Source organism: Zootoca vivipara, chromosome 13 (assembly GCF_963506605.1).
Source record: "Zootoca vivipara chromosome 13, rZooViv1.1, whole genome shotgun sequence".
Taxonomy (NCBI): Eukaryota; Metazoa; Chordata; class Lepidosauria; order Squamata; family Lacertidae; genus Zootoca; species Zootoca vivipara.
This window is the reverse complement of record NC_083288.1, coordinates 52,371,654-52,394,557: the sequence shown is the minus strand read 5'-3', so window position 1 is coordinate 52,394,557 and position 22,904 is coordinate 52,371,654. Positions and strand designations below refer to the sequence as shown.

General features: G+C 48.7%; 1 protein-coding gene across 1 annotated transcript; it reads right to left on the bottom strand.

Annotated features, from left to right (window-relative positions):
- Positions 1–431: 431 nt before the first annotated feature.
- Positions 432–20,177, bottom strand: LOC118095307 (chloride channel protein 1-like). The gene is made up of 17 exons (XM_060281397.1): positions 20,115–20,177; positions 19,190–19,304; positions 17,810–17,935; positions 16,299–16,383; positions 13,413–13,514; positions 11,716–11,800; positions 11,019–11,201; positions 9,659–9,728; positions 9,400–9,510; positions 9,081–9,294; positions 7,876–8,009; positions 6,563–6,712; positions 5,019–5,110; positions 4,803–4,874; positions 3,357–3,461; positions 2,251–2,337; positions 432–957 (listed from the first exon to the last, which is right to left on the bottom strand). The coding sequence occupies exons 1-17, from the start codon at positions 20,175–20,177 to the stop codon at positions 817–819; spliced, it is 1,935 nt and encodes a 644-aa protein (XP_060137380.1). The 3' UTR covers positions 432–816.
- Between the last annotated feature and the right edge of the window lie 2,727 nt (positions 20,178–22,904).

The window sequence follows — 22,904 nt, the reverse complement described above, 5'->3', positions numbered from 1 at the left end:
ATTTGGGGATGGCCTCCAGGCATCCTATTTCACTTTGGTTCAGGATATTGGGAGGGTTAGACATGATTCTGCATTCAGCTTGTCCCTGGGAAAGTTTTGGGGTGGGTGTGCCCCCCCCCCAACCTGACGGCAAGACCCATTGAACACAAAAGAAGCAGGTATTGTGTTGCGTTTCCAGCCACGGAGCCCAGAGCGGCCCGGCTGTGAACGATTCCTCTCACCCCAGAGAATTCGGTGGGGTCACATCTTAGCTGTGAATGAGCTTAAATATATTCAAATATATGAAAGGATGTCATATGGAGGAGGGAGAAAGGTTGTTTTCTGCTGCTCCAGAGAAGCGGACACGGAGCAATGGATTCAAACTACAAGAAAGAAGATTCCACCTAAACATTAGGAAGAACTTCCTGACAGTAAGAGCTGTTCGGCAGTGGAACTTGCTGCCAAGGAGTGTGGTGGAGTCCCCTTCTTTGGAGGTCTTTAAGCAGAGGCTTGACAGGCATATGTCAGGAATGCTTTGATGGTGTTTCCTGCTTGGCAGGGGGTTGGACTGGATGGCCCTTGGGGTCTCTTCCAACTCTATGATTCCTAAGGGGCTTAAGGGATCTCCCACGTAAAAATAAAAACCTTTCTGAACTACAGCTCCCAGGCAGGCAGGATCCTTCCGCCGGGGCAGTTGAAAACCCTACAAAACCAAGGCGTACACAGGCGTACTCTTCTTACAACCAAGCGAATATATAGCTTTTACAAAATTCTATGATATAAATGCATAGGAGGGCAGCAGAAACGGGTCCTTATTGGCACCAACCAGAAATGGCCCTAGGCCCGGGGGCTCTTGAGTTCATCCTCTCCAGGTGGTTTTCGCTCCTGGTCATCAGGCCTCTGCGGACCCTGGCGTTGGCGGCAGGTGGGCTGGCTGGCAAAGGTGCCCCTGACACACCCTTCGACTGCGGCCTTGAGCTGAGGTGGGGACAGAGCGAGAGAGGAAGTCAAGAAGATCGCCAAACTCGGCACCAGACGCTCCGAGGGCTTCGGAAAAGAGAGGCACCGCCCAGCCCTCCCTAACGATAGATCGCCCTCTCCTCCGTGAACGTGCCCAATTCTCTCTTAGTGGCCATCCTTGCCTCCTGTGGGAGGGAGTTCCACAGTTCCACTCTGCGCTGCTTTCATCCGCCCTGAATCTCTGGCATTCGGCTCTGTCGGGCTAATTTCTGCACGTCCCTCTCGACACGACACTCCCCCAAGCGCCCCTATTTTCCAGGACAGGCCCAGATTTACAGAAGCCGTCCCGCTTTCTGATTTGATCCTAAGCTTTTCCTTAGGGCAGGCATAGGCAAACTGGGCCCTCCAGGCGTTTGGAGATTATAATTCCCATCATCCCTGACCATTGGGTCCTGTTTGCTAGGGATGATGGGAGTTGTAGTCCCAAAACATCTGGAGGGCCCAGTTTGCCTATGCCTGTCTTAGCAGGTCCCTGTTTAAATCAGAGAAATGTTGGAGGGTATGTATGGAGTAATCCGGCCGCCGAGACAGCTGAAGGTGTTTTTTTTATAACAAAAGTTTGATGTTTCGTTGTGTTTTTATATATGTTGGAAGCCAACCCGGAGTGGCTGGGGAAACCCAGTCGGGCGGGCAGGGTCATAATAGTAAAAAAAAATATTATTGTAGAATACGACGTCCCTATTTCCCTGCCAAGTTGCAGGGAACCAGGCAGAGGGCCTTCCCGGTGGTGGCGCCCGCCCTGTGGAAGGCCCTCCCATCAGATGTCAAAGAGAAAAACAGCTACCCGATTTTTAGAAGACATCTGAAGGCAGCCCTGTTTAGGGAGGCTTTTAATGTTTAATTGTTTTATTTCATTTTTCTGTTGTAAGCCGCCCAGAGTGGCTGGGGAAACCCAGCCAGATGGGCGGGGTATAAATAAATTATTATTATTATTATTATTATTATTATTATTATTATTATTATTATTATTTTCACCAGAGAGATGCTGACGGTTCTTTCTGCTCCGAGGAGAACCTTGGTCTGTCCTCTCCCTGCCTCCATCCGTGACCCTCTAGCACAGGCACCCCCAAACTTTGGCCCTCCAGATGTTTTGGACTACAATTCCCATCATCCCTGACCACTGGTCCTGTTAGCTAGGGATCATGGGAGTTGTAGGCCAAAACATCTGGAGGGCCGCAGTTGCCTGCTCTAGCACACCGGGATCCTCTCTCCTGCATCGCTGCCAACCCTCCACCCTAGACAGACACTTACCTCCCGGAGACTCACCACTCCAACCAAGCGCCCCATGTTGGTCACATAAGCTGTGTGGAGACCCAGGAGGTTGAAGAGGTCGTAGCACTGGAGGGTGGGGACAGAAAAAGAAGGGGTGCTGATATGCGAGGGGGCATGCGCGGCCATGGTATATGTGCAGGTCTTGTTCCTGCACAGATTTATTCCCGCATAGCAGGAGGTTGGACTGGATGGCCTTTGGGAGTCCCCTCTTGCAACGCCACGATTCCATGGCGATTGTCGGGGCTGCAATTCCCACCAAGCCACATGCTGGCAGGGGCCGATGGGAGTTGTAGTCCAAAGCTTGGGGAAGGCTGGGAGCAAGGACAGCAGGGAGAGGCGATTCAATGCAATTTAATCCGGGTCGGCCCCTCTGAGAGCAGGATTCTGGGCTTGTTGTGTTCTTAAGGTGCTGAGGGTGCCAGCCGTCACCAGCCTGGCACCCCCCCCAGACCGTAAGAACGTTAAGAAGAGCCCTTCTGGGTGAGGACAATGCCCCACCTTGTCATAGAATCATAGAACTGAAGAGTTGGAAGGGGCACCCAAGGGTCATCCAGTCCAACCCCCTGCAATGCAGGAATCGCAACTAAAGCATCCACGACAGATGGCCGTCTAACATGTTTAGAAACCAAGCCCAGCATCCTGTTCTCACAGAGGCCAACCAGATGCCCATTATGGAATACCCAGCCATCAGGATTCGAACACAAGACCCCTCTTCCCTCCTGCTTCCCACGGAGGCAGAGTGTAGTCCTATTGGCTAATAGCCCTCTCATCCATGGATTTGCCCAAGCCTCTTTCGAAACCATCTTTGCTGGTAGCCACCCTTCATTCTGTGGGAGGGAGTTCCACAGTTTAACTGTGCAACAGAAGGACTTTCTTTGACCTGTCCTCATGTTTGGGGCCACAGCTCCCTTTGGAGCGGCGAAGACCGAATTTAGGGGCTCACCGGCAATCCAAGCGATTAAACAAGCAGCCCCATTTCCCAGAGGAAGAAGAATATGGCATGGGGAGATTGGTGAGTTTGTGGGCCGGAAGGTCCTGTTTCTTCACTTCCTGAAGAAATGAGGAAGGAAGGGGCCTAGACTGACCTGGTAGAGGGTTTCCTTCTCCAAGAGGCGATAAGGAGCTGGGTTGATCGGCACATCAACCAGACAGACTGTTTCCTGGAGCTGCCGGCATTCCCACTCCTCAACCTGCAAATGCCACGGGGATAAAAAGAGGCAGGGACTGGACTGAGCACGGATTCCTGTTTTCCCCAACTGGCTCATTCTCTGAAGCCCCCGCTCCCAGGAAATGGTATGCAACCCCTGAATCTGGGGGTCCCACTTCCAAAAGCCCTCTGAGACAGCGGCCACCATGTGGCGGGGAGTTCCGCAAGCCAAACCTTCGTGTTGTGCAACAACAAGCATTTTTCTGGCCTAGCCCCGTGGAACTCTCCGCCACTGGAGATTCGGCCGGAGGCGACTTCGTGCCAGCTTCTCGACGCCCGCTGAACCAGAGTGGATTGCTGGCGTTTTCAATCGTTTCGTTAATTATTATGATTAATAACCCTCTCGTTTTGTTCCTTTTGCAAACGGCTTTGAGGGTTTCTACGGTCAAGCGGTAAATGAATTCTACCAAGCAAGGCAAGTGAATGCTTCTGCAATGGTTGATTGATAAAAGGTAAAGGTAAAGGGACCCCTGACCATTAGGTCCAGTCGTGACCGACTCTGGGGTTGCGCGCTCATCTCGCATTATTGGCCGAGGGAGCCGGCGTATAGCTTCCAGGTCATGTGGCCAGCATGACAAAGCCACTTCTGGCAAACCAGAGCAGCACATGGAAATGCCGTTTACCTTCCCGCTGTAGCGGTTCCTATTTATCTACTTGCATTTCGACGTGCTTTCAAACTGCTAGGTTGGCAGGAGCTGGGACCAAGCAACGGGAGCTCACCCCGTCACAGGGATTCGAACCGCTGACCTTCTGATCAGCAAGCCCTAGGCTCAGTGGTTTAACCACAGCGCCACCTGGGTCCCAGGTTGATTGATACCTGTTTGCAACTCTCTTAACGGCTTGGTTATGGTTTTATTGCTGTAAACCGCTTCGATATTTTCTCTGTATAGAGGTATACAAATATTTTAATTAACAAGTAAATAAATAAACCCAGGGTCTAGGCATGCAGACCACCCCCCCTCTTCCTCCTCCTCCTCCTCTTCTTCTTCTTCTACATTGAATTTATTTGCTGCCCTATATCCGGGGGTCTCAGGGCAATTCTCAGAATAAAATCAAGATATAAAACCACAAAATACCTACGGTAATACTGTAAGAAGAAAAACAACCCAATAGCCCCCCCTCCTGAAAAAACAACAACACATTTTAAAAGGGCATAGAATGTAAATCTTGCTCCACAGATGGACCCCAGCCCTCATCAGCCCCAAGGAACCAACCCCTCTGCTCAAGGGACCCAGGAGTCCTGGACCCCCAGCCTCCTCCCACGCCCTCCTTGTGGCACCTTCTCCCCGCCGCAAGCACCCTGGCATCTCGGCGCCTAACGTACCAGGTGGCGATGTCGCCCGTGCTCTTCTTGCGGGGCGAGAGAATTGGTGCTCCTCGGAACGGCCTTGGAGGGCTGAAATCAGAAAAGGCATTGGGGTGGGGTGGGCTGGATGACCCCTGGGGTCCCTTCCATAGAGTTCTGGAACTATGATTCTAAGCCGAGGCTAAACAGGGGAAGGGGCATCTCTCTGCTCCAACAGGCCCAGCTGCCTCCTACCTTTTTCTCCTCCTCTTCCTCTCCCTCCATAATCTCTTCCACCCAACTATCCTGGGCATCGCAAGGTCCATTCTCTGTTTCCTTGGGCGAGTCTGCGTAAGAAGCAAGGAAGGGGTTTGCTTTGGAGGAGTTTATTTTTTTATTCTAAATTTATATATATATATATATATATATATTAAATTAAATTTTCTGTTCTACAACTTAAAATACTCATTTTACATCCTTTAGATATCAGTGACTTCCATTCTTCTCTTTCCATGGTTCATTTTACCTATCGCAAATCCCTGCATATTTGACAAAAAAATAGCCTTTTCTGACACCTGGGGATTTCAGTCTGAATTATCCCCAATAGAAAGGACTCTGGTTTTTTTGGGGTAATGTACTTTTAAACCTCTTCTTCAATTCGTTGTGGAGAAGTTTACATCACCTGATGCTCTCCAGCTGTTTGGGGTGGGAGCCGTGGTCCAAAACAGCTGGAGAAAGCGGCCACGTTCAAATCACAGAATTGTACAGTTGAGAGGGACTCCAGGGGTCATCTAGTCCAACCCCCTGCATTGCGGGGGGCGGGAATGGTTTGGTTTAGTTCTTCCTGAAGGGATAAGCCCGCACCACTTCTGCCAGCAAGTGGGGAGCCCTGAATCATCCCTGCCATACAGAAAGATCTCCCCGTTCAAAGACATCTAGCTTCTTAAGGTAGTGCTATGCTGAAACACTCTCTGGCATGCTAAACCTCTACATGCGGGAATTTTAAATTTAAAAGAAGGCAGGCTCACTACCTCCCTGAGAACTAGCAGCTTAGATGCAACACTCTCTGAAGCTTGCAGGAGCACACACATATACCAGGAGGGAGGGTGCACCAGCACAAGATAACTAGCCTCTCAGGGAAGAATTCTCCCTGAGATGCTAAGCTTCTGCATGCAGGGATTAGCTGTTGTTCTTTTTTCTCTCCCTTAGAATCACAGAATGGGTAAATGGATGATTTGAAATGTGACCTAGCGATTCCCCCTGCATGCGAAGACAGGCTCCGGCGGACTGAGTGGCCCCGACAAGTCAAGAGGGTGGTTTCTGCATGTGCTGCAGAGGGAAATTAGGGGCAGATCGGGCTAATCTGTTATGTATTCAGTGGGTCTGTGTTTGCCTGAGCTTGAGTCTGGACTAAGGATCCTGGCGTCCAATCACAGAACACTTCAGGATTTGGGCCTCTGCCATTGGCCCTTGAACTCTAAGCCGTGATTCGCAGCTTGGAAGTTTAGACAGCCAATCACGTTGGAAGTGGGAGTGGCCCAGGCTTTCAGGAACGTATATAAGCAGTTGCCTCGCCCCTGTTTCCCAGTTCAATAAAGGTTCTTGCTGTTATTGCTTGTGTCTTGCCCCATGGGAACCCACCTACACTTCACATCGACCTGGGAGAAGGAAAACTCTGGTCCTCAACCTCCACTACTTTGAGGGACATCTTTGGGAGAAGGAAAGGCTCAGGGGTAAAAACCCTCCACAAATCCGGACTGGAGTCCCTAAGGCGGTCGGATGGCGACAGAAGCTCTTACCTGGTTCCTCTGTTTCCAGGAGCTTTTGGTTTGGGGCCGCCTCTTCCCACTGGCTGAGAATGTAGTGGAATCTCTTCTCTGGGCCAAGGTGGGCCGACAGAAGCTTGGAGAGATGCTTCCTCCGGATGGACCCCAACAAGACGCGAGACTCTTTGAGGTGGAGGGGAGAGAAAGAGAAGCGGAGTTTGGGGCCTCTTTCTCCCAGTTAGGGGATCTGGCCCCACACAATGAAGGACTCGCCTTCTCCAGCCTGGCGTCCTCTAGCTGTTCTGTGCTACAACTCCCATGGGAGTTATAGTTCGAAAGAGCTGAACGTCACATTTTTCTTGTTTGTTGGGGGGATTTAAACAAAAACAAAAAACGCAATCCAGTGGTGTGTAAGTTTTATAGAATCATAGAGTTGGAAGAGACCACAAGGGCCATCCAGTCCAACCCCCTGCCAAGCAGGAAACGCCATCAAAGCATTCCTGACATATGGCTGTCAAGCCTCTGCTTAAAGACCTCCAAAGAAGGAGACTCCACCACACTCCTTGGCAGCAAATTACCCACTGCCGAACAGCTCTTACTGTCAGGAAGTTCTTCCTAATGCTTAGGTGGAATCTTCTTTCTTGTAGTTTGAATCCATTGCTCCCTGTCCGCTTCTCTGGAGCAGCAGAAAACAACCTTTCTCCCTCCTCTATATGGCATCCTTTGATATATTTGAACATAGCTATCATAAGTTTTATGAAGTAAAATTAAAAAATACTCATATTTGTTCTGTAAAATGTCCTGTAAGAAAGCGGGTAGGGAAAGCCTCAAAGCCATTTTTAATATTGTTATTGTTGTTGTTTGTTTGTTGTTGTTGTTGTTGTTGTTGTTATTTCTACCCTGCCCATTTGGTTGGGTTTCCCTAGCCCTAGCCACTCAGGGCAGCTTCCAACAGCAAGTTAAAAATACAATAAAACATCAGTCATTAAAAACTTCCCTAAACAGGGCTGCCTTCATGTGGCTTCTAAAAATCAGATACAGTAGTTGTTGTTTTTCTTTGACATCTGATGGGAGGGCATTCCACAGGGCTGGTGCCACTACCGAGAAGGCCCTCTGCCCTTTATTCTCTTACAAAGAGAACAAAACAGTAAAAAAGCACAAATGTGAAATACTCGAGAGGTTAAAACATCAGAAAAGAAACTAAAACAGATCAACACACACGTCCACAGGATTGTCTGAATAAAAAATGTTTTTAGCTGGTGCCGCAAAGCGTACGTGCAAAGAGTCAAGAGGCGGGAAGTTCCACAGATTGTTGTTAAAATACTGAAGAACAAGAGACAGTTTACCTTGAGAGTCCACTAAGGGGAACTGCTTGAGGGTGGAGACCCTAAGCAGCCTGCGGAGGTCTTTGTACTTGCTCTCCCGGGATAGGTATTTGAGATCGGTCACCATAAAGTCTTCGGCATAGATGTCGTGGCCTCTGGGGGAGAAAATGAGTGAGTGGGAGGGTGGACTGGGGGGGGGGTTGGGGGTGAAGGGAAACCCCCCTCCATCCAGTTTCGGAGTCCCATTCTGCTTCTCCAAGGCTCCTCAGAGCTGGACTACTGCAAGGCACTCTATGTGGGGCTGCTTTTGGGGGTCTGGTTCTGAAGCTCCGAGCCTGTAGTGCCCTGTGGAACTCCCCGCCACTAGAAAGTCAGCAGGCACCGTCTGTGCCAGCTTTTAAATGCCTACTTTCTATTCTGAAAAAAATGGGTGTTCTGTTTGCGATGTTTCGGAATGACAGGCTCAGTGGTAATGTTCGGTCTTACGGTGATTTCAACCTGCTGTAACGGTATTTATTTATGCTCTTTATCTTTGGTTTCTTTCATTTGTTAATAAATAAAAAAGTTTAAAAAGCGGCTCACGGTTTAAACTGGGGAGCTCCCTGCCGCAGGAGGCAGTGATGGCCATCAACCTGAATGGCTTTTAAAAGAGGATGGGGCAAATTCAAGGAGGACAGCTGGAATGGCTCAGGGTTTGGGTGGAAGATTCCAGGACAAGGTTTTATTATAAAGCAGTTGTGTTCTACTACGTTATAAATCAAGCACTTCTTGGAGTTGAGTCTTTCTGTTTTCCAATGCACTTCTTATCCAAAAATATATATGTATATTGTGCAGCGCAAGCAATTTTTTTCTTCTGAAAGTGCGGCTCAGAACAAAAAAAGTTTGAGAACCACTGCAGTTGAGCACGAGAATCTCAGGGTCGCGGGTTCGAGCCCCACGTTGGGCAAAATATTCCCATATTGCAGAGGGTTGGACTAGATGACCCCTGAGGGTCCCTTCCAACTCTAGGGTTCTGTGGTAATCTAGCAATGGCTACTGCCTGTAAGAAAGGCAGCCATGCTTCCAAATGCCTGTTGCTGAAAACCACAGGAGGGGGGAAAAGGCTGCTCGTTCGAATCCTGCTCGCGGGCTTCCCATAACGGGCATCTGGTTGGCCACTGGGAGAGAAGGATGCTGGACTAGATGGGCCATTGGCCTGATCCAGAATGCTCTATTTATGCCCTTACCCAGTCTTGCCCACAGCCAGCTTGGGCAGGAAAGGCAACTTCTTGACGCTGATGATGCCATCGAAGAAGGAAGGCTGCGATTGCTGGCTGATGGCGTTGGCACTCAGCACGGCCACCAAGACCGGCAGGATGTGGGACATCTGGCCGGTCAGCTCAAAGGTCAACAGGGCGGTCGAGAGGGTCTGGGTCACGGCCCCGGAGTATGCTGCTGCGCCTGCGAGTGGGGAGACATTTCCTAGCGCGCAGCCGGTGGAACTGCCCGCCACTAGCTCGGCAGAGGACAGAACGGGCCGGGTGGGAGAGTGTGCCAGGGCCTCACCTGCCAGGGCGTAGCCAGCGGGCACGATCCGCATGTGGATCCCTTCAGAGACGATGCCGTCCGGGAAAATCTTGGCCATGACTTCGCCGTACAATCGGCCGAGGGCGGCTCCTGTTGGCAAAAGACGCAGCCAGGATCACTGCTGTAAGAACGTCAGCGGAGGCCTGCTGGATTAGGCCAAAGGGTTCGCCGCTCTCCAGCCCGGACACCTGGGTTCCCTGGCAAGGGAGCGGGGAGGGGCGGTGGCTGAGGTTCTTACCATAAACGAAGACAGGGAGGAAAAATCCCGCCGGGATGACCATGGTCGTAGCCAAGAGCAGCATGAAGAACTGTTGAGGAAGAGGCGGGCACGATGAGAAGAAAAGACTCACCTATTTTGTCCCCATGGCTACAGAGCCGTCTCTTTAGACATGTAAATGGCAGTACGAAACAGGACAACTAAGGCTGTTTGCTATCTTGGCCAGAGCGGTTCAGCGGCCTCTTCCACTAGGTCAGGGCGGTTTAGCGTTTTGTACCGAGCGGGCCGCGGGAATACTTGAACACAGAACCCGCGGGCTGCACCCTGAGTTAAATTTCCGTATCGTAAATTAAAGCGTTTGCTGTGATTTTCATACAGTGGTACCTCGGTTTATGAACACAATTGGTTCCGGAAGTCTGTTCATAAACTGAAGCGTTCATAAACTGAAGCGAACTTTCCCATTGAAAGTAATGGAAAGTGGATTAATCCGTTCCAGACAGGTCCGCGAAGTACTCAACCTGAAGCGTACTTAACCCGAAGCATGGGTGTAATTGGTTCCGGAAGTCTGTTCATAAACTGAAGCGTTCATAAACTGAAGCGAACTTTCCTATTGAAAGTAATGGAAAGTGAATTAATCCGTTCCAGGTGGGTCTGCGGCGTTCGTAAACTGAGGTGTTCATAAACCGAGGTTCCACTGTACTTGTAATACATACAATTAATAGATTTTATTTAATAGATTTATTAAATAAATAGATTTAATGAAATCTATACGACTGAACACACAATAGATTTAATTATTAAACCAACTTAACGCACAAACAAATGTGCGCACTTGCGTGACACAAAAACTAATTTGTTAAGGCTGTAAGTTTTTTTCTTGAACGTTGCCGAGGGCCACCAAAAAGGAATGGACCGCCCTGTACTACATATTAAGCATCCTTGCAGGGGTGGCACCCTGAGTTAGCACAAAAATTGGCTCCCCCCCCCCATTTATTTATTTTTACATTCACAATAATTCCTTTTGATACAGTTGCTTTTCTATGGATCTTCTCATATAAATATAGGTATTATTATTATTATTATTATTATGTACCCCAGCTTGGTGCCCTTTGCGTAGGAACTGCCCACACGGCTCAAAACCTGACACTGGTCCTTAATGCAGAATGGTGGAGCTATAAGGGACACCTGGATATCATCCAAACTGACCCCTCACAATGCTATAACAAATAATTTAACACAGGCACACACAAATTCCCCATGGCTTAAGTGTTCGTGGGCGAAAACCCCCTTCCAGAATGGCATGTGCAAAGGGGATTCTGGCAGGGGGGGGCGGGCCCCCAACTGATCACTTCCTCCTGCCACCCCCAGGCAAGCCTCCCACCTTAGCAATGAGAAAGAAGGAGACCATCTCCAGGGAGGAGAGCGCTGGGTGGGTCCACTGGAGCCATCTGAAATCGTGGGTCTGGTTGGGGGGCTGGCGGGTGCCGTTGCTGCCCAGGGGGGCCTCCTCCAGGCCCCAGGTCAGGTTGTTGAAGAAGGTCTCCAGAAGTTGCTTCATGGAGAGCTTGAGAGAGGAAAAAGAAATAAGGCAGAAGAGCAGAAAACCCGGTGCGGTGGGACCCCCGAGGGTCATCCAGTCTGACCCCCGCTGCAATGCAAGGAGTTGCAGCTGAAGAATCCCCACTAGGTGGCCAACCAACGCCTGCTTAAAAAACCTCCAGTGATTTAAAAACCCTTCCAAGGTGTTGCTAGCACGCAGCGAAAATAGTACAGCTGAGGCTCTTCCTTTGTATCAATAGGCAGGGAGTTCCAGAGATGGCTGGAAGGGTCTCTAACCCAAAAGGTGCTGGGAATTGGACCCAAGAACACTAATCTAGTTCCCCACCACCCTCAATCGGTTATAACTTTTTATTTGTGCTTTTCGCCTTGCATTTCGATCTTCCGAACTGCCTTGAGTGCTTTTTATTATTATTAGATAAATCTAATAAATAAAATAAAATACGTAATGAAATAAAACCAGGTGGCTGAGCAAAGAGCGGAGGGTACAACCCCTCTGCCCTAAGAGTTTGCACACTTACCTTTGCGCCAATGTACTGCCCCGAACCATGGGGGAATGTGATGCTCGATAGCAGCAGGGAGACGAACCCAGCGTACAAGATTTTGCTGCAGAGAGAAGGGACACTTTGCGGGTTGGTTTTGTTTAGATGTTGTCTTCCGGGGGGGGGCAAGGGGGTCCACAGAGGAATAATAATAATAATAATAATTTCTTTATACCCCACCCCATCTGGTTGAGTTTCCCCAACCACTCTGGGCAGCTTCCAACAAAATATTAAAAATACAATAAAACACCAGACATTAAAAGGGTGAGGGTTTGGGAAACCCAGCAATCAGGATTCGAACACAAGAGCCACTCTCCCCTCCTGTGGTTTCCGACAACTGGCATTCCTGCTTCCGACTGTGGAGGCAGAGCCCAGACACCCTGGCTAGGAGCCCTCCATCACCGCCGCCTCCTCCATGAGTTTGTCCCATCCTCTTCTAAAGCCACTCAGTTTGGCGGCCATCACTTTCCCCTGTGGCAGGGAGTTCCGCAGTTTAACCATGTGCTCCATGAAGGACTTCCTTTCATCAGCCCTGAATTTCCCAGCATCCAAATTCTGCCTGCTCCCCCTTTCAGTGTTTTATACCGCCCACCCATCCCCCAGGAAAATATACATATATATATATATATATGCAGATGGCTGTGATCCCTAGTGGGCATTCCCCCCCCATCTCTGAGTGGTGAGAGACTGCAAGGGTCCCAATGCGCACACACACAGAATCCCCTTGGCCTGTTGCTCTCCATCCTAGGACTATGTGGCCAGGCAAAGGCGGGGAAAGGCCCATTTGATTGTCTCTTTTATCTGAAGAAGTGTGCATGCACAGGAAAGCTCATACCAAAATAAAACCTTAGTTGGTCTTTAAGGTGCTGCTGGAAGGAATTTTTTTCTTTTGCAGCAGACACTGGTGGCGCTGTGGGTTAAACCACAGAGTCTAGGTCTTGCCGATCAGAAGGTCGGCGGTTTGAATCCCCGCAACGGGGTGTGCTCCCGTTGCTCGGTCCCTGCTCCTTCCAACCTAGCAGTTCGAAAGCACGTCAAAGTGCAAACAGATAAATAGGTAACGCTCCGGCGGAAAGGTAAATGGTGTTTCCGTGTGCTGCTCTGGTTCGCCAGAAGCGGCTTAGTCATGCTGGCCACATGACCCAGAAGCTGTACGCCGGCTCCCTCGGCCAATAATGTGAGATGAGCGCCGCAACCCCAGTCGGTCACGACTGGACCTAATGGTCAGGGGTCCCTTTACCTTTAAGGCCATTACCTTGCAAAAAGAAAACTTGGTTGGATCAGCTTAGCAGCTTCTTCTACTAAATGCTGAACCTCACTGGATACAGAACCACAGGCCTGGAAGGGAGCCACAGATATCATCTAGACTGACCCCTTCCCAGAATATTGAACTGTATATTACCCCAGTTTGCCTGACCCCACTTCCTCTGCAGTGCTCTCCTCTGACCCCACAAAAGTCCAACCCCTGGTTACCAAAAAATGTCATCCTTCAGTGGGGGGAGTCCTTTTCCTATGTCTTATATCTCTGTGTTGGGGAGAAATGACGTTTTCTCTCCACTCCTTGAGTTCCTAACTGATCTGGGCGGCGCAAGGCTTTCCTCTTCTCTGACTTCACCCACCCACCCCTCCCCGCCCCAAACAAGGATTCAGGGGTGAGGGTGCGGGGAGAGCCTTACTTGTTCGCCATAAAACGTTTGATTCTCAGCCGGTTCTGGAGAAAGTCAAGAATGTTCCGGTGGCAGGAGAGGAAGAGGCAGGCGATGCCTCCACAGAGGGCGCTGGGCGGAGGGAAACAGAAACACAGGGTGCAGTGGTGAGTCAGGGGACCCAAGTGTCCGGGAGGGAAGCAGAGGCAAAACCTAGCGACATCCACTCAATTTTCTCCCCCCCCCTTTTAAAAATATAACCTTTATTATACAACAATTTACCTTGGACAATACACACAGTACACACCATAGACACCATGCGCAACATAAACACCATTTAATATCATAAAAAATTCCTTCAGTAGCACTAGCACCTTAAAGACCAACTAAGTTTTTATTTTGGTCTGAGCTTTCGTGTGCATGCACACTTCATCAGATACATTGAAACAGAAGCCATCAGACCCTTATGTATATTCAGAGGGTGGGGGTGATGGGAATGGGTGATGGGCTGATAGGAGTGGTAAACCTGTTGATGACTGTTAATGACTGCAATTGGTTTTGCGGGGGGGGAGCAAGGGCTGAGGTGCTAAGGAAAGCTTGATCATGTATAATGAGATAAGAATCCTATGTCTTTGTTCATTCCAGACATAGGATTCTTATCTCATTATACATGATCAAGCTTTCCTTAGCACCTCAGCCCTTGCTTTCCCCCTGCAAGACCAATTGCAGTCATTAACAGTCGTTAACAGTCACCAACAGGTTTACCACTCCTATCAGCCCATCGCCCATTCCCATCACCCCCACCCCCCACCCTCTGATTATACATAAGGGTCTGGTGGCTTCTGTTTCAGTGTATCTGATGAAGTGTGCATGCACACGAAAGCTCAGACCAAAAAAAAACTTAGTTGGTCTTTAAGGTGCTACTGAAGGAATTTTTTTATTTTGTTTCGACTCAGACCAACACGGCTACCTACCTGTAACTAGAACCATTTAATATCATTATACTTTTACTATGTACCCTCTCGATATTCCAAGATTCATTCTAGGTCTGTCAGGAGATTAACGTTGTCACTGTAATTTTTAAGATATTCTTTAAATAGTATCCAATCTTTATTAACTTTTTGTGTTGATTTCCCTCTTATTCTCCCGGTTGTTTTGGCAAGTTGTAAGTAGTATTCTATCATTTTCGCTTGCCAGTCCGTTTTATGTTATTACCTTTCCAGTTCCTTGCTATTAAAATCCTGGCCGCGGTGGTTGCATACATAAAGAAGGCTCTGTGATTCTTCTTAATTTCCATGGACATAATACCTAACAGGAAGACTTCAGGGTTTTGGTTTATTTTGGAAATGGAGAGTTTGAAGATCTTTTTGAGTTCATTATAAATAGTAATTTATAACGTCCACTCAGTTTTTTCACCTTGGGCTGGTGTGGGTGTGGATTTTGTCTCCCTGTCTTGGGCTGAAAATATGGGCAAGCGCTATAAAATATGGGCAAGGCCTTGTGAAGGAGGCGAGCCTCTTTCGCGGGAAAGTGCTCCGAAACTGGTTGTGGTGCCCTAAAATCGCCTCGGCAATTTGAAGTTCACAGCATGTTATTCCTTGAAAGAGAACTACAGTGGTACCTCGCCAGACAAATTTAATTCATTCCGTGAGTCAATTCGTTTTGCGAAAAATTCGTCTTGCGAATCGCGGTTTCCCATAGGAATGCATTGAAATTTCTTTTTTTTTTGCCCATAGGAACGCATTAATTAAATTTCAATGCCTTCCTATGGGAAACCGCGATTCGCAAGACGAATTTTTCGCAAAACGAATTCGTCTTGCGAGTCGCCCATAGAATCGCAAGACGCATTCGTCTTGCGAGTTTTTCGTAGCGTGTACCTGAAAATGATTTACGGATGGTCTAAACCACAGAGCCTAGGGCTTGCCGAACAGAAGGTCGGCGGTTCGAATCCCCGCGATGGGGTGAGCTCCCGTTGCTCGATCCCTGCTCTTGCCCACCTAGCAGTTCGAAAGCACGTCAAGGTGAAAGTAGATAAATAGGTACCGCTCTGGCAGGTAGGTAAATGGCGTTTCCGTGCGCTGTTCTGGCCCGCCAGAAGCGGCTTAGTCATGCTGGCCACATGACCTGGAAGCTGTACGCCGGCTCCCTCGGCCAATAATGCGAGATGAGCGCCGCAACGCCAGAGTCGGTCACAACTGTACCTAATGGTCGGGGTACCTTTACCTTTACCTTTTAGGCTTGCTAAAATGTATAAGACTGAATCAGTTAAGTGCTGTAGGGCGTGTGGACCTGTAATATGTGGTGGACCTGTAAAAGGGTAGAAGAGTATTGGGAAATAATTTATAATTAATTTAAAATATGTTTAAAGCACTTTTCAAAAACAAAAAAAAACAAAAAAAACCAACCCAGAGTCCTTTCTGTTGGGGATAATTCAGATGGAAATTCCCAGGTGTGAAAAAGGCTATTTATGTATGCCACTAATGCGGCCCGTGTTTTCTTAGCCCCCAAACGGAAAACGAGCGAGGTCCCGACTAAAGAAGAATGGCAACTTAAACTGATGGAATATGCCCAGCTTGCGGACCTAACATAAAGAATAAGAGAAGAGGAAGAATATGTGTTTAAAGAAGACTGGAATATATGAGTGGAAATTGTGGACGTTTGAAAACATTGGCAGCATTAAGATAAATTCAACAGTGTAAAATAAGTTTTGATGGATGTAAAAACGGAATACCGAATGGTTTAGTAAGTTTATGTAAAGTATTCAGGGATCTACAGCATGCAGACTGAACCATGGAAGGAGAAGAGAAGTCATTGATATTTAAGGTTGTTCAAATGGACATTCTAAAATGTAAAATAGAAAAACTTCATAAAAATTACACAAAAACCAAACAAACCCTTCCCTCGGCCGGTACTCACCCCAATACGGCATAGGAGAAAAGTTCCGGGAGGTCATAGGGGAACTCGACACGCCAACTGGTCTGGAACAGAATGGCCACGGTTTCTGGAGGGTATCAGGTTGGGGGGAGAAGAGGGAGGACAGCCGGTGGTTAAAATGGGCATGGACTCCCCACCCAACAGCCCCTGCCTCAGCACTAGGAACCCAGTTATGGGCAGGTGAGGAAATTCGAGAGGCAAGGGCCAAACAGCTCCCACCAAAAGCGGGGCCTTGCTGGTGGTGGCTCCAGAGTGGTGGCTCCACCAACTGCCTGTGCTCTCATGGCAGAGACTAATGAAAACACTCTTCCCTTGGCAGACTTTTGGGATTAAGCCGGGAATGGCGCATTCACCAGCATCCTACGTGGGGAGGTAGCAAGCTCTGTGAATCTTTGCAGGGAGCCCCACTGGCTATTATTATTATTATTCTGCATTTTCCCCATACTGAATCTCAAGGTACCCCCTTTGCCATATCCTAGCTTCTGGATTGCTTCATCCTTGGTCTTTGCACCAACGTTTCTTTATGTATCTTCTTTTTGGCGATCCCTCGTAGCTGAGTAAGATTGTCTTCCATGAACATGGTCTTAACAGTGAGTCCGTAAGTGACTGTGGAGGCCAATTCTGGATCCACACGTCCTTCCACAGTAGGGACATTGGTTTCTGGGTGGGGAGTTGATCGCGGTGTGGATTTGCCAAGTGTGCCTTCCTCTTAGCACATTTCTCCCATGCGTCCTGAGTTCGAGTGTCTTCAAAGCCCATGACACCTTTGGTAAAGGCTGTTCTCCAACTGGAGCGCTTGGAAGCAAGCGTTTCCTAATTGTTGGTGTTTATACTATCTTTTTTTAAGATTTGCCTTGAGACAGTCTTTAAACCTCTTTTGTTGACCACCAGCATTACGCTTTCCATTTTAAAGTTCGGAATAGAGTAGTTGCTTTGGAAGGCGATCATCGGCCATCCGCACAACATGACTAGTCCAACAAAGTGGATGTTGAAGAATCATTGCTTCAACACTGGTGATCTTTGCTTCTTCCAGGACACTGGCATTAGTTTGCCTGTCTTCCCAAGCGATGTGTAACATTTTCCAGAGACACCTTTGATGCCTTGATAGTTTCCGCAACCCGTTCTATCACCTTTTTAAAAAGAGATTGATAATTTTGGCACCCCGAAAGTCTGCTGGGATCTCCTCTCTCTCCCAGATTTTTCCGATGAGCTTGTGAAGTTCAATTCTGCCCACTTTGAAGTCTTCGCGAGGTATCCCATCCGGTCTGCTGGCTTTGTTGTTTTTCATTTGGTTAATAGCTGTACACACCTCTTCCAAATATTATATGTTATGTTATTCCTTGGTGCTGTTAACGCAGTGATTTGATCTCACTCCATTGGCAGCAACATGCAGCCGTTACAGGAACATTACCCCATCAGGAAACCTCCCCCCCCCCTCAAAAGAAAAATCTCTCTCCCTCCTCTTCCCCTCCCGCCATGGCTTCAGCATTTACCTCTTGTGTTGTTGAGCACAGCTAGCAAGCGGAAAGTGAGGGCTGCGCAGGTCGCAGCGAAGAACCCTCGCCAGTAATCGCGGACGGCAAAGTGGGTCCCCGTTGCCTCCACCCCAAACAGAACTCCTGCGGGGAGAGAGCTACTGTGAAAAGAGGGTCGCTTGGGAGCATGGGCGTACCCAGTGAGGGGCAGGGGGGGCAACTGCCCCCCGAAGCAAAATGTTTTTACCATATTTTACACACCATAACCCACACTTTTTCCCTCCGAAAACTGAAGGGGAAAAGTTGCTGCGGGTTATGGAAATCGGGCTGTTTCCGCCCCCTCCACGACTGCAGCCAGTGACAGGGACGTGGGAGGGGGAGGAGCAGCCTGAGCTGGGGGGGGGGGCGGACGGGAGCTCCATCCTTCCTTCCATCCTTCCTTCCCCTTCTTCCTTTCTCTCTCTCTCTCCCTCCCTTCTCTCTCTCTCACCCCTTCCTTCCTTCCTTCCTTCTCTCTCTTCCCTCCCTCCCTCCTCCCTTCCCTCTCTCTTCCCCTTTCTTGCCCTCCCCTAATTTTGATCCTGGGTACGCCCCTGCTTGGGAGTGGGGTGGGTTCTGGGTCAGTGCTGGATTTAGGAATAAGCTAAACAAGCTCTAGCTTTGGGCCTCCCTCGCTTGCCCCCCCCCGGCCCAAAAAAAGTTAAAGGGGAAAAAACTGGATGTACATTTCCAAAATATAAAAAATAAAATCTACATACAGCATATAAAAATATAATATATAAAAATATATATAATATATATAAAAATATAAAAAATAAAATCTACATACAGCAACAGTGTTTTGTGTTGTGTAGGCTCCTATGATGTAAGTCATGGGTCCCGCCTGCTAGCCTGCTCCCTAAAACAGTGTTTCTCAACCTTTTTTGGGCAACGGCACACTTGTTTCATGAAAAAAATCACGAGGCACACCACCATTAGAAAATGTTTTAAAAAATTACTTTTTTTTTTTTGGCTTTGTGTTGGCGTTCAGAGTCTCCTAATTAGCGTTGCTTTTGCTCCTTTTTGCGCTCTTAGCTGCTCAATTCTCCTTTTAACAAAGTATCTGTCTTTAATGTAAAACACACCGCAGTCTCTCTTGTTCTTTTTCTCCCTTTTTAACTAACGTTAACCTCGTAAGAAATCCCGTGTTAACAGTTTTGTAATATTAGAATTGCTTCCTTCGTATTTTCCCTTCTTTTCCTTTTTTCCTTAATAAGCTGGTTGCTTCCGCGCTCAGCGTCAGTCTTTTTTCCCGGTTCCCCTCTCTTTCGATGGTTCTAATGACTTTTTCTATGTTTTATTTTGGGGTTATGTTAATGGATATTCCCCCGCCTTGCCCCCTCGGACTCTAAGGCTTGCTCGCCTTGGGTTGCTCTCCGCCTCGCGCCACGAGTTCCCGCCGTCGTCTCACCTCGTCGGAGATGTAGGCTTCGGTGGTCTCCCTTTTACTGGCGCTGTAGGCTTCAGTTTCGTCCTGGTCACCCCAGGATTCACGGGGTCGCCTAGCCTCTGCGTTGCCCCCCAAACCCCTTTAGGCGGCCGCTTTTTTCACGGAGCGTGTCCGTAGCAGGCGCGAGGAAACCGGAAGCCCCGGAAGGCTGACTCTGCCTTCTTTCCCCGCAGAAGCGCTTCCCCCTGCTGGCGCCTGCCAGGCTCCTCTTGGAAGGAACCACACGCGCTCAGCCAGCCAGCCAGCCAGGCGCCCCACTGCCGTCTTTTCCCCACGGCACACCAGGCAACATCTCGCGGCACACTAGTGTGCTGCAGAACAGTGGTTGAGAAACACTGCCCTAAAATATCACTGGTTTGCTCCTTTCTATATATAGGGTGCAGATGGTGACAGCAGTCACGAAATTAAAAGACGCCTGCTTCTTGGGAGAAAAGCAATGACAAACCTAGACAGCATCTTAAAAAGCAGAGACATCACCTTGCCGACAAAGGTCCGTATAGTTAAAGCTATGGTTTTCCCAGTAGTGATGTATGGAAGTGAGAGCTGGACCATAAAGAAGGCTGATCGCCGAAGAATTGATGCTTTTCAATTATGGTGCTGGAGGAGACTCTTGAGCAGGCATCCCCAAACTGCGGCCCTCCAGATGTTTTGGCCTACAACTCCCATGATCCCTAGCTAACAGGACCAGTGATCGGGGAAGATGGGACGTATAAAGGGCCCTGTTACCTTCAGTAGCTCAGGGCCTCATCAAAGCTAAATCCAGCCCTGATCCAGGTACAGCCTTATCCAAGCCGGATAACGGTGCCAATGTTCCCACCCCCTGCCCTTGGTTACCTCCGACAGGAGCCACGAAACAGCACGCCACACCTGCAGCCGTGCCGGCCACCAGCAACTCATATTTGCGCCCCGGGTTCTGTGGAGGAGCAACAGAGGATTTGAGGCGCCTTGCAAACCACGGTTTAAATCACGATTTAAATCACTAGTCAGTAAGACCTGATTTACCGGTAATTTTTTTCACGATGGGGGTGGAGACGATGGGTGTGATTCCATGTGTGGATGTCAGCGCAGGACCCCCCTTTTTTTGTCTGGTGGGGTTGGGGTGTCTCAGAGGCACTTACCTCAGCAGAACCTGAAAATTTGACCATGACTTTGCCCAGCAGAGAAGCTAGGATGGAGGCCATGTGCACAAATGGGCCCTGCGAGGAGAGGAAGGTCAAGGTTATGGGCACAATCGGGGGGGCAGAAAGACTCAGCCAGAGACCTTTTCAATGCTCAAATCCTCTCTCGCGACCTCAGGCCCCAGAAAAGCAAGATGCAGTACCGACACATCTTAAAATTGATAAAATAATTATTGGATGCATACAGGCAGCAGAATCCACAGCAATGGCCCGCTGTGATAAGATAAGATAATTCTTATCTTATAGATGAGAGTGCAATTTTAAACTACGAACAATTGGGAACGTAGCTCCCTGGATTGTAATCACTCCCCAAGTACCGGTACACTGGTCCCTTGGTTCTCAAATGCCTTGGTACTCCAACAACTTGGAAGCCAAACACTGCAAACCTGGAAGTACGGCATGTTTTCTGGTTTGCAAACCTTTTTCGGAAGCCGAACATGCTCTGCTTTGAGCGCCACACTTCCGTTTTGAGTCTGTCTGTTTTTGCAATTTATTTTGCATTTTTGCGACTGTATGGAACCCAGTTCAGCTCCTGGTGGATTGATTGTGTGACTGCAGAACATGGTTTATTGCTTTAATTTCATGGATCCGTGGTCTTGTTAGATAGCAAAATTCATGATAAATGGCTGCTTTAGGGGTTGTTTGTAAAAGTCTGGAACGGATTAATTCATTTTGCATTACTTTCTATGGGAAAGTGCGCCTTGGTTTTGGAACGCTTTGGTTTTGGAACGGACCTCTGGAACGGATTAAGTTTGAGAACCAATATACCACTGTATACAGGTGTCAATCCATTTGTGGCATTAAAAAAATATATACCAAATGTTGTTGTTTTTTTAAAAGGGTTAGGCTCTAGTCCTCATGAGGCCTGATTTTTAAAGGCTCTTGTATATGTGCAGCACCGGATGGAAGACGGAACACAGCACAAGGCATATCCGGTACCTGCCCCAAGACTTCCTCCTCTGACATGCACACAATTCCCCCCCCCCCAAACCAGAGACGGGCCTACGTGCACCCGCACCATTCGAACTCACCACTTTCCCAAGGAAGATGGTGCTCCCAGCCGCTAAGGTGCAAAGCACCCCCACCAACTTGGCCACCAGCGTCCGAAAGGTGAAGAATTCACTCAGCACGACCCCACGGAGAGCCACCTTCAGCTCGGGGATCCCAGAGCCTGTGGGAAAAGAGTCCAGAAAACAGCAATCAGAACCACAAAATCATATAATTGGGAGGGACCCGAGGGTCATCTAGTCCAACCCCCTGCAACACAGGAATATGATCAAGGGAATGGAGCGACTCCCCTCGGGGGAAAGCGATGCAGAGTTCAGGGATTTTGAGTCTAGACTAGAGGAAAGGTGAGGAAGAGGGCGAGAGGCGACACGACGGAAGCTTATAAAATGAGCCCCGGCGTTGAGCAGCGCATAGTTAAACGGCGGAACTCCCTGCCACAGGAGGCAGGGGAGGCCACCAGCTTGGATGACTTTTAAAAAGAATGAAACAAACTCATGGAGGACGTAGATACTAACTAGGTTATATCTTCACTGTCCGAGGCATTAAATGCCTCTGAATACCGACGGTTGGGAATTTCATGTGGGCAGAGAGATGCTGCGTTCGAATCCAGCTTGCGGGCTTCCCATAGAGGGCAACTGGTTGGCCCCCGCGAGAACAGGATGCTGGACTAGGTGGGCTGCTGGCCTGATCCAGCAGAGTCACACCCTGCCCACCCACCTTCCAATGGAATGGCATAGGAATAACCATTTCCCTCCCAGTCTGTTTTCCTGCTTAATATTTGAGCTACCCTAGTGTTAGTATTTTAGCTGAAAGCACCTCAAATGCTGTTTACTTCTACTGCTCTGATATACAACCGTGTGAGTGGTCCATTGTTCTAAAATAAATAAATCACAGTGGCTCATAGGTGCCCCCCCACGAGGGGCGGGGGATAAATTCACTCCACTTCGCACTTTAATGCAAATCTACCTGGTTTGCACTTCCTAAAATGATATGGCAGCTGAAAGAACAGGCATCCTATTAAATTTGCACCTCCCTGAATTTTGCAATCCCCTTCATGGATCAATGCCTTGTTGTGGCGAAGGGGCTTGAATAACTCAGAGACGCTATGAGCTACGCCGTGCAGGGCCACCCAAGATGGACAGGTCATAGTGGAGAGTTTTGACTAAACGTGATCCACCTGGAGAAGGAACTGGCAAGCCACTCCAGTATCCCTGCCAAGAAAACTCCATGGACAAAGACAACAGGCATATAAAAGTTATGACGCTGGAAGATGAGCCCCTCAGGTCGGAAGGCGTCCAACATGCTACTGAGGAAGAGCGGAGGACAAGTACAAATAGATTCAGAGCTATTGAAGCGGCTGGGCCACTTCAAGCCGAAAGGTTGCTCAGTTGCGGATATGCCTGGAAGCGAAAGGAAAGTCCGATGCTGTAAAGAAAAA

Bases quoted from the DNA above. Each gene is read 5' to 3' on its own strand.
- LOC118095307 (XM_060281397.1), bottom strand. From the start codon at position 20,177: ATGAGTTGCTGGTGGCCGGCACGGCTGCAGGTGTGGCGTGCTGTTTCG. The intron at 4,875-5,018 runs GTAGGAGGCAGC...TTCTGATTTCAG, and splicing joins AGGAAGAGGAGGAGAAAAAG to CCCTCCAAGGCCGTTCCGAG. The intron at 958-2,250 runs GTAAGTGTCTGT...TCCCCACCTCAG, and splicing joins GAGTGGTGAGTCTCCGGGAG to CTCAAGGCCGCAGTCGAAGG.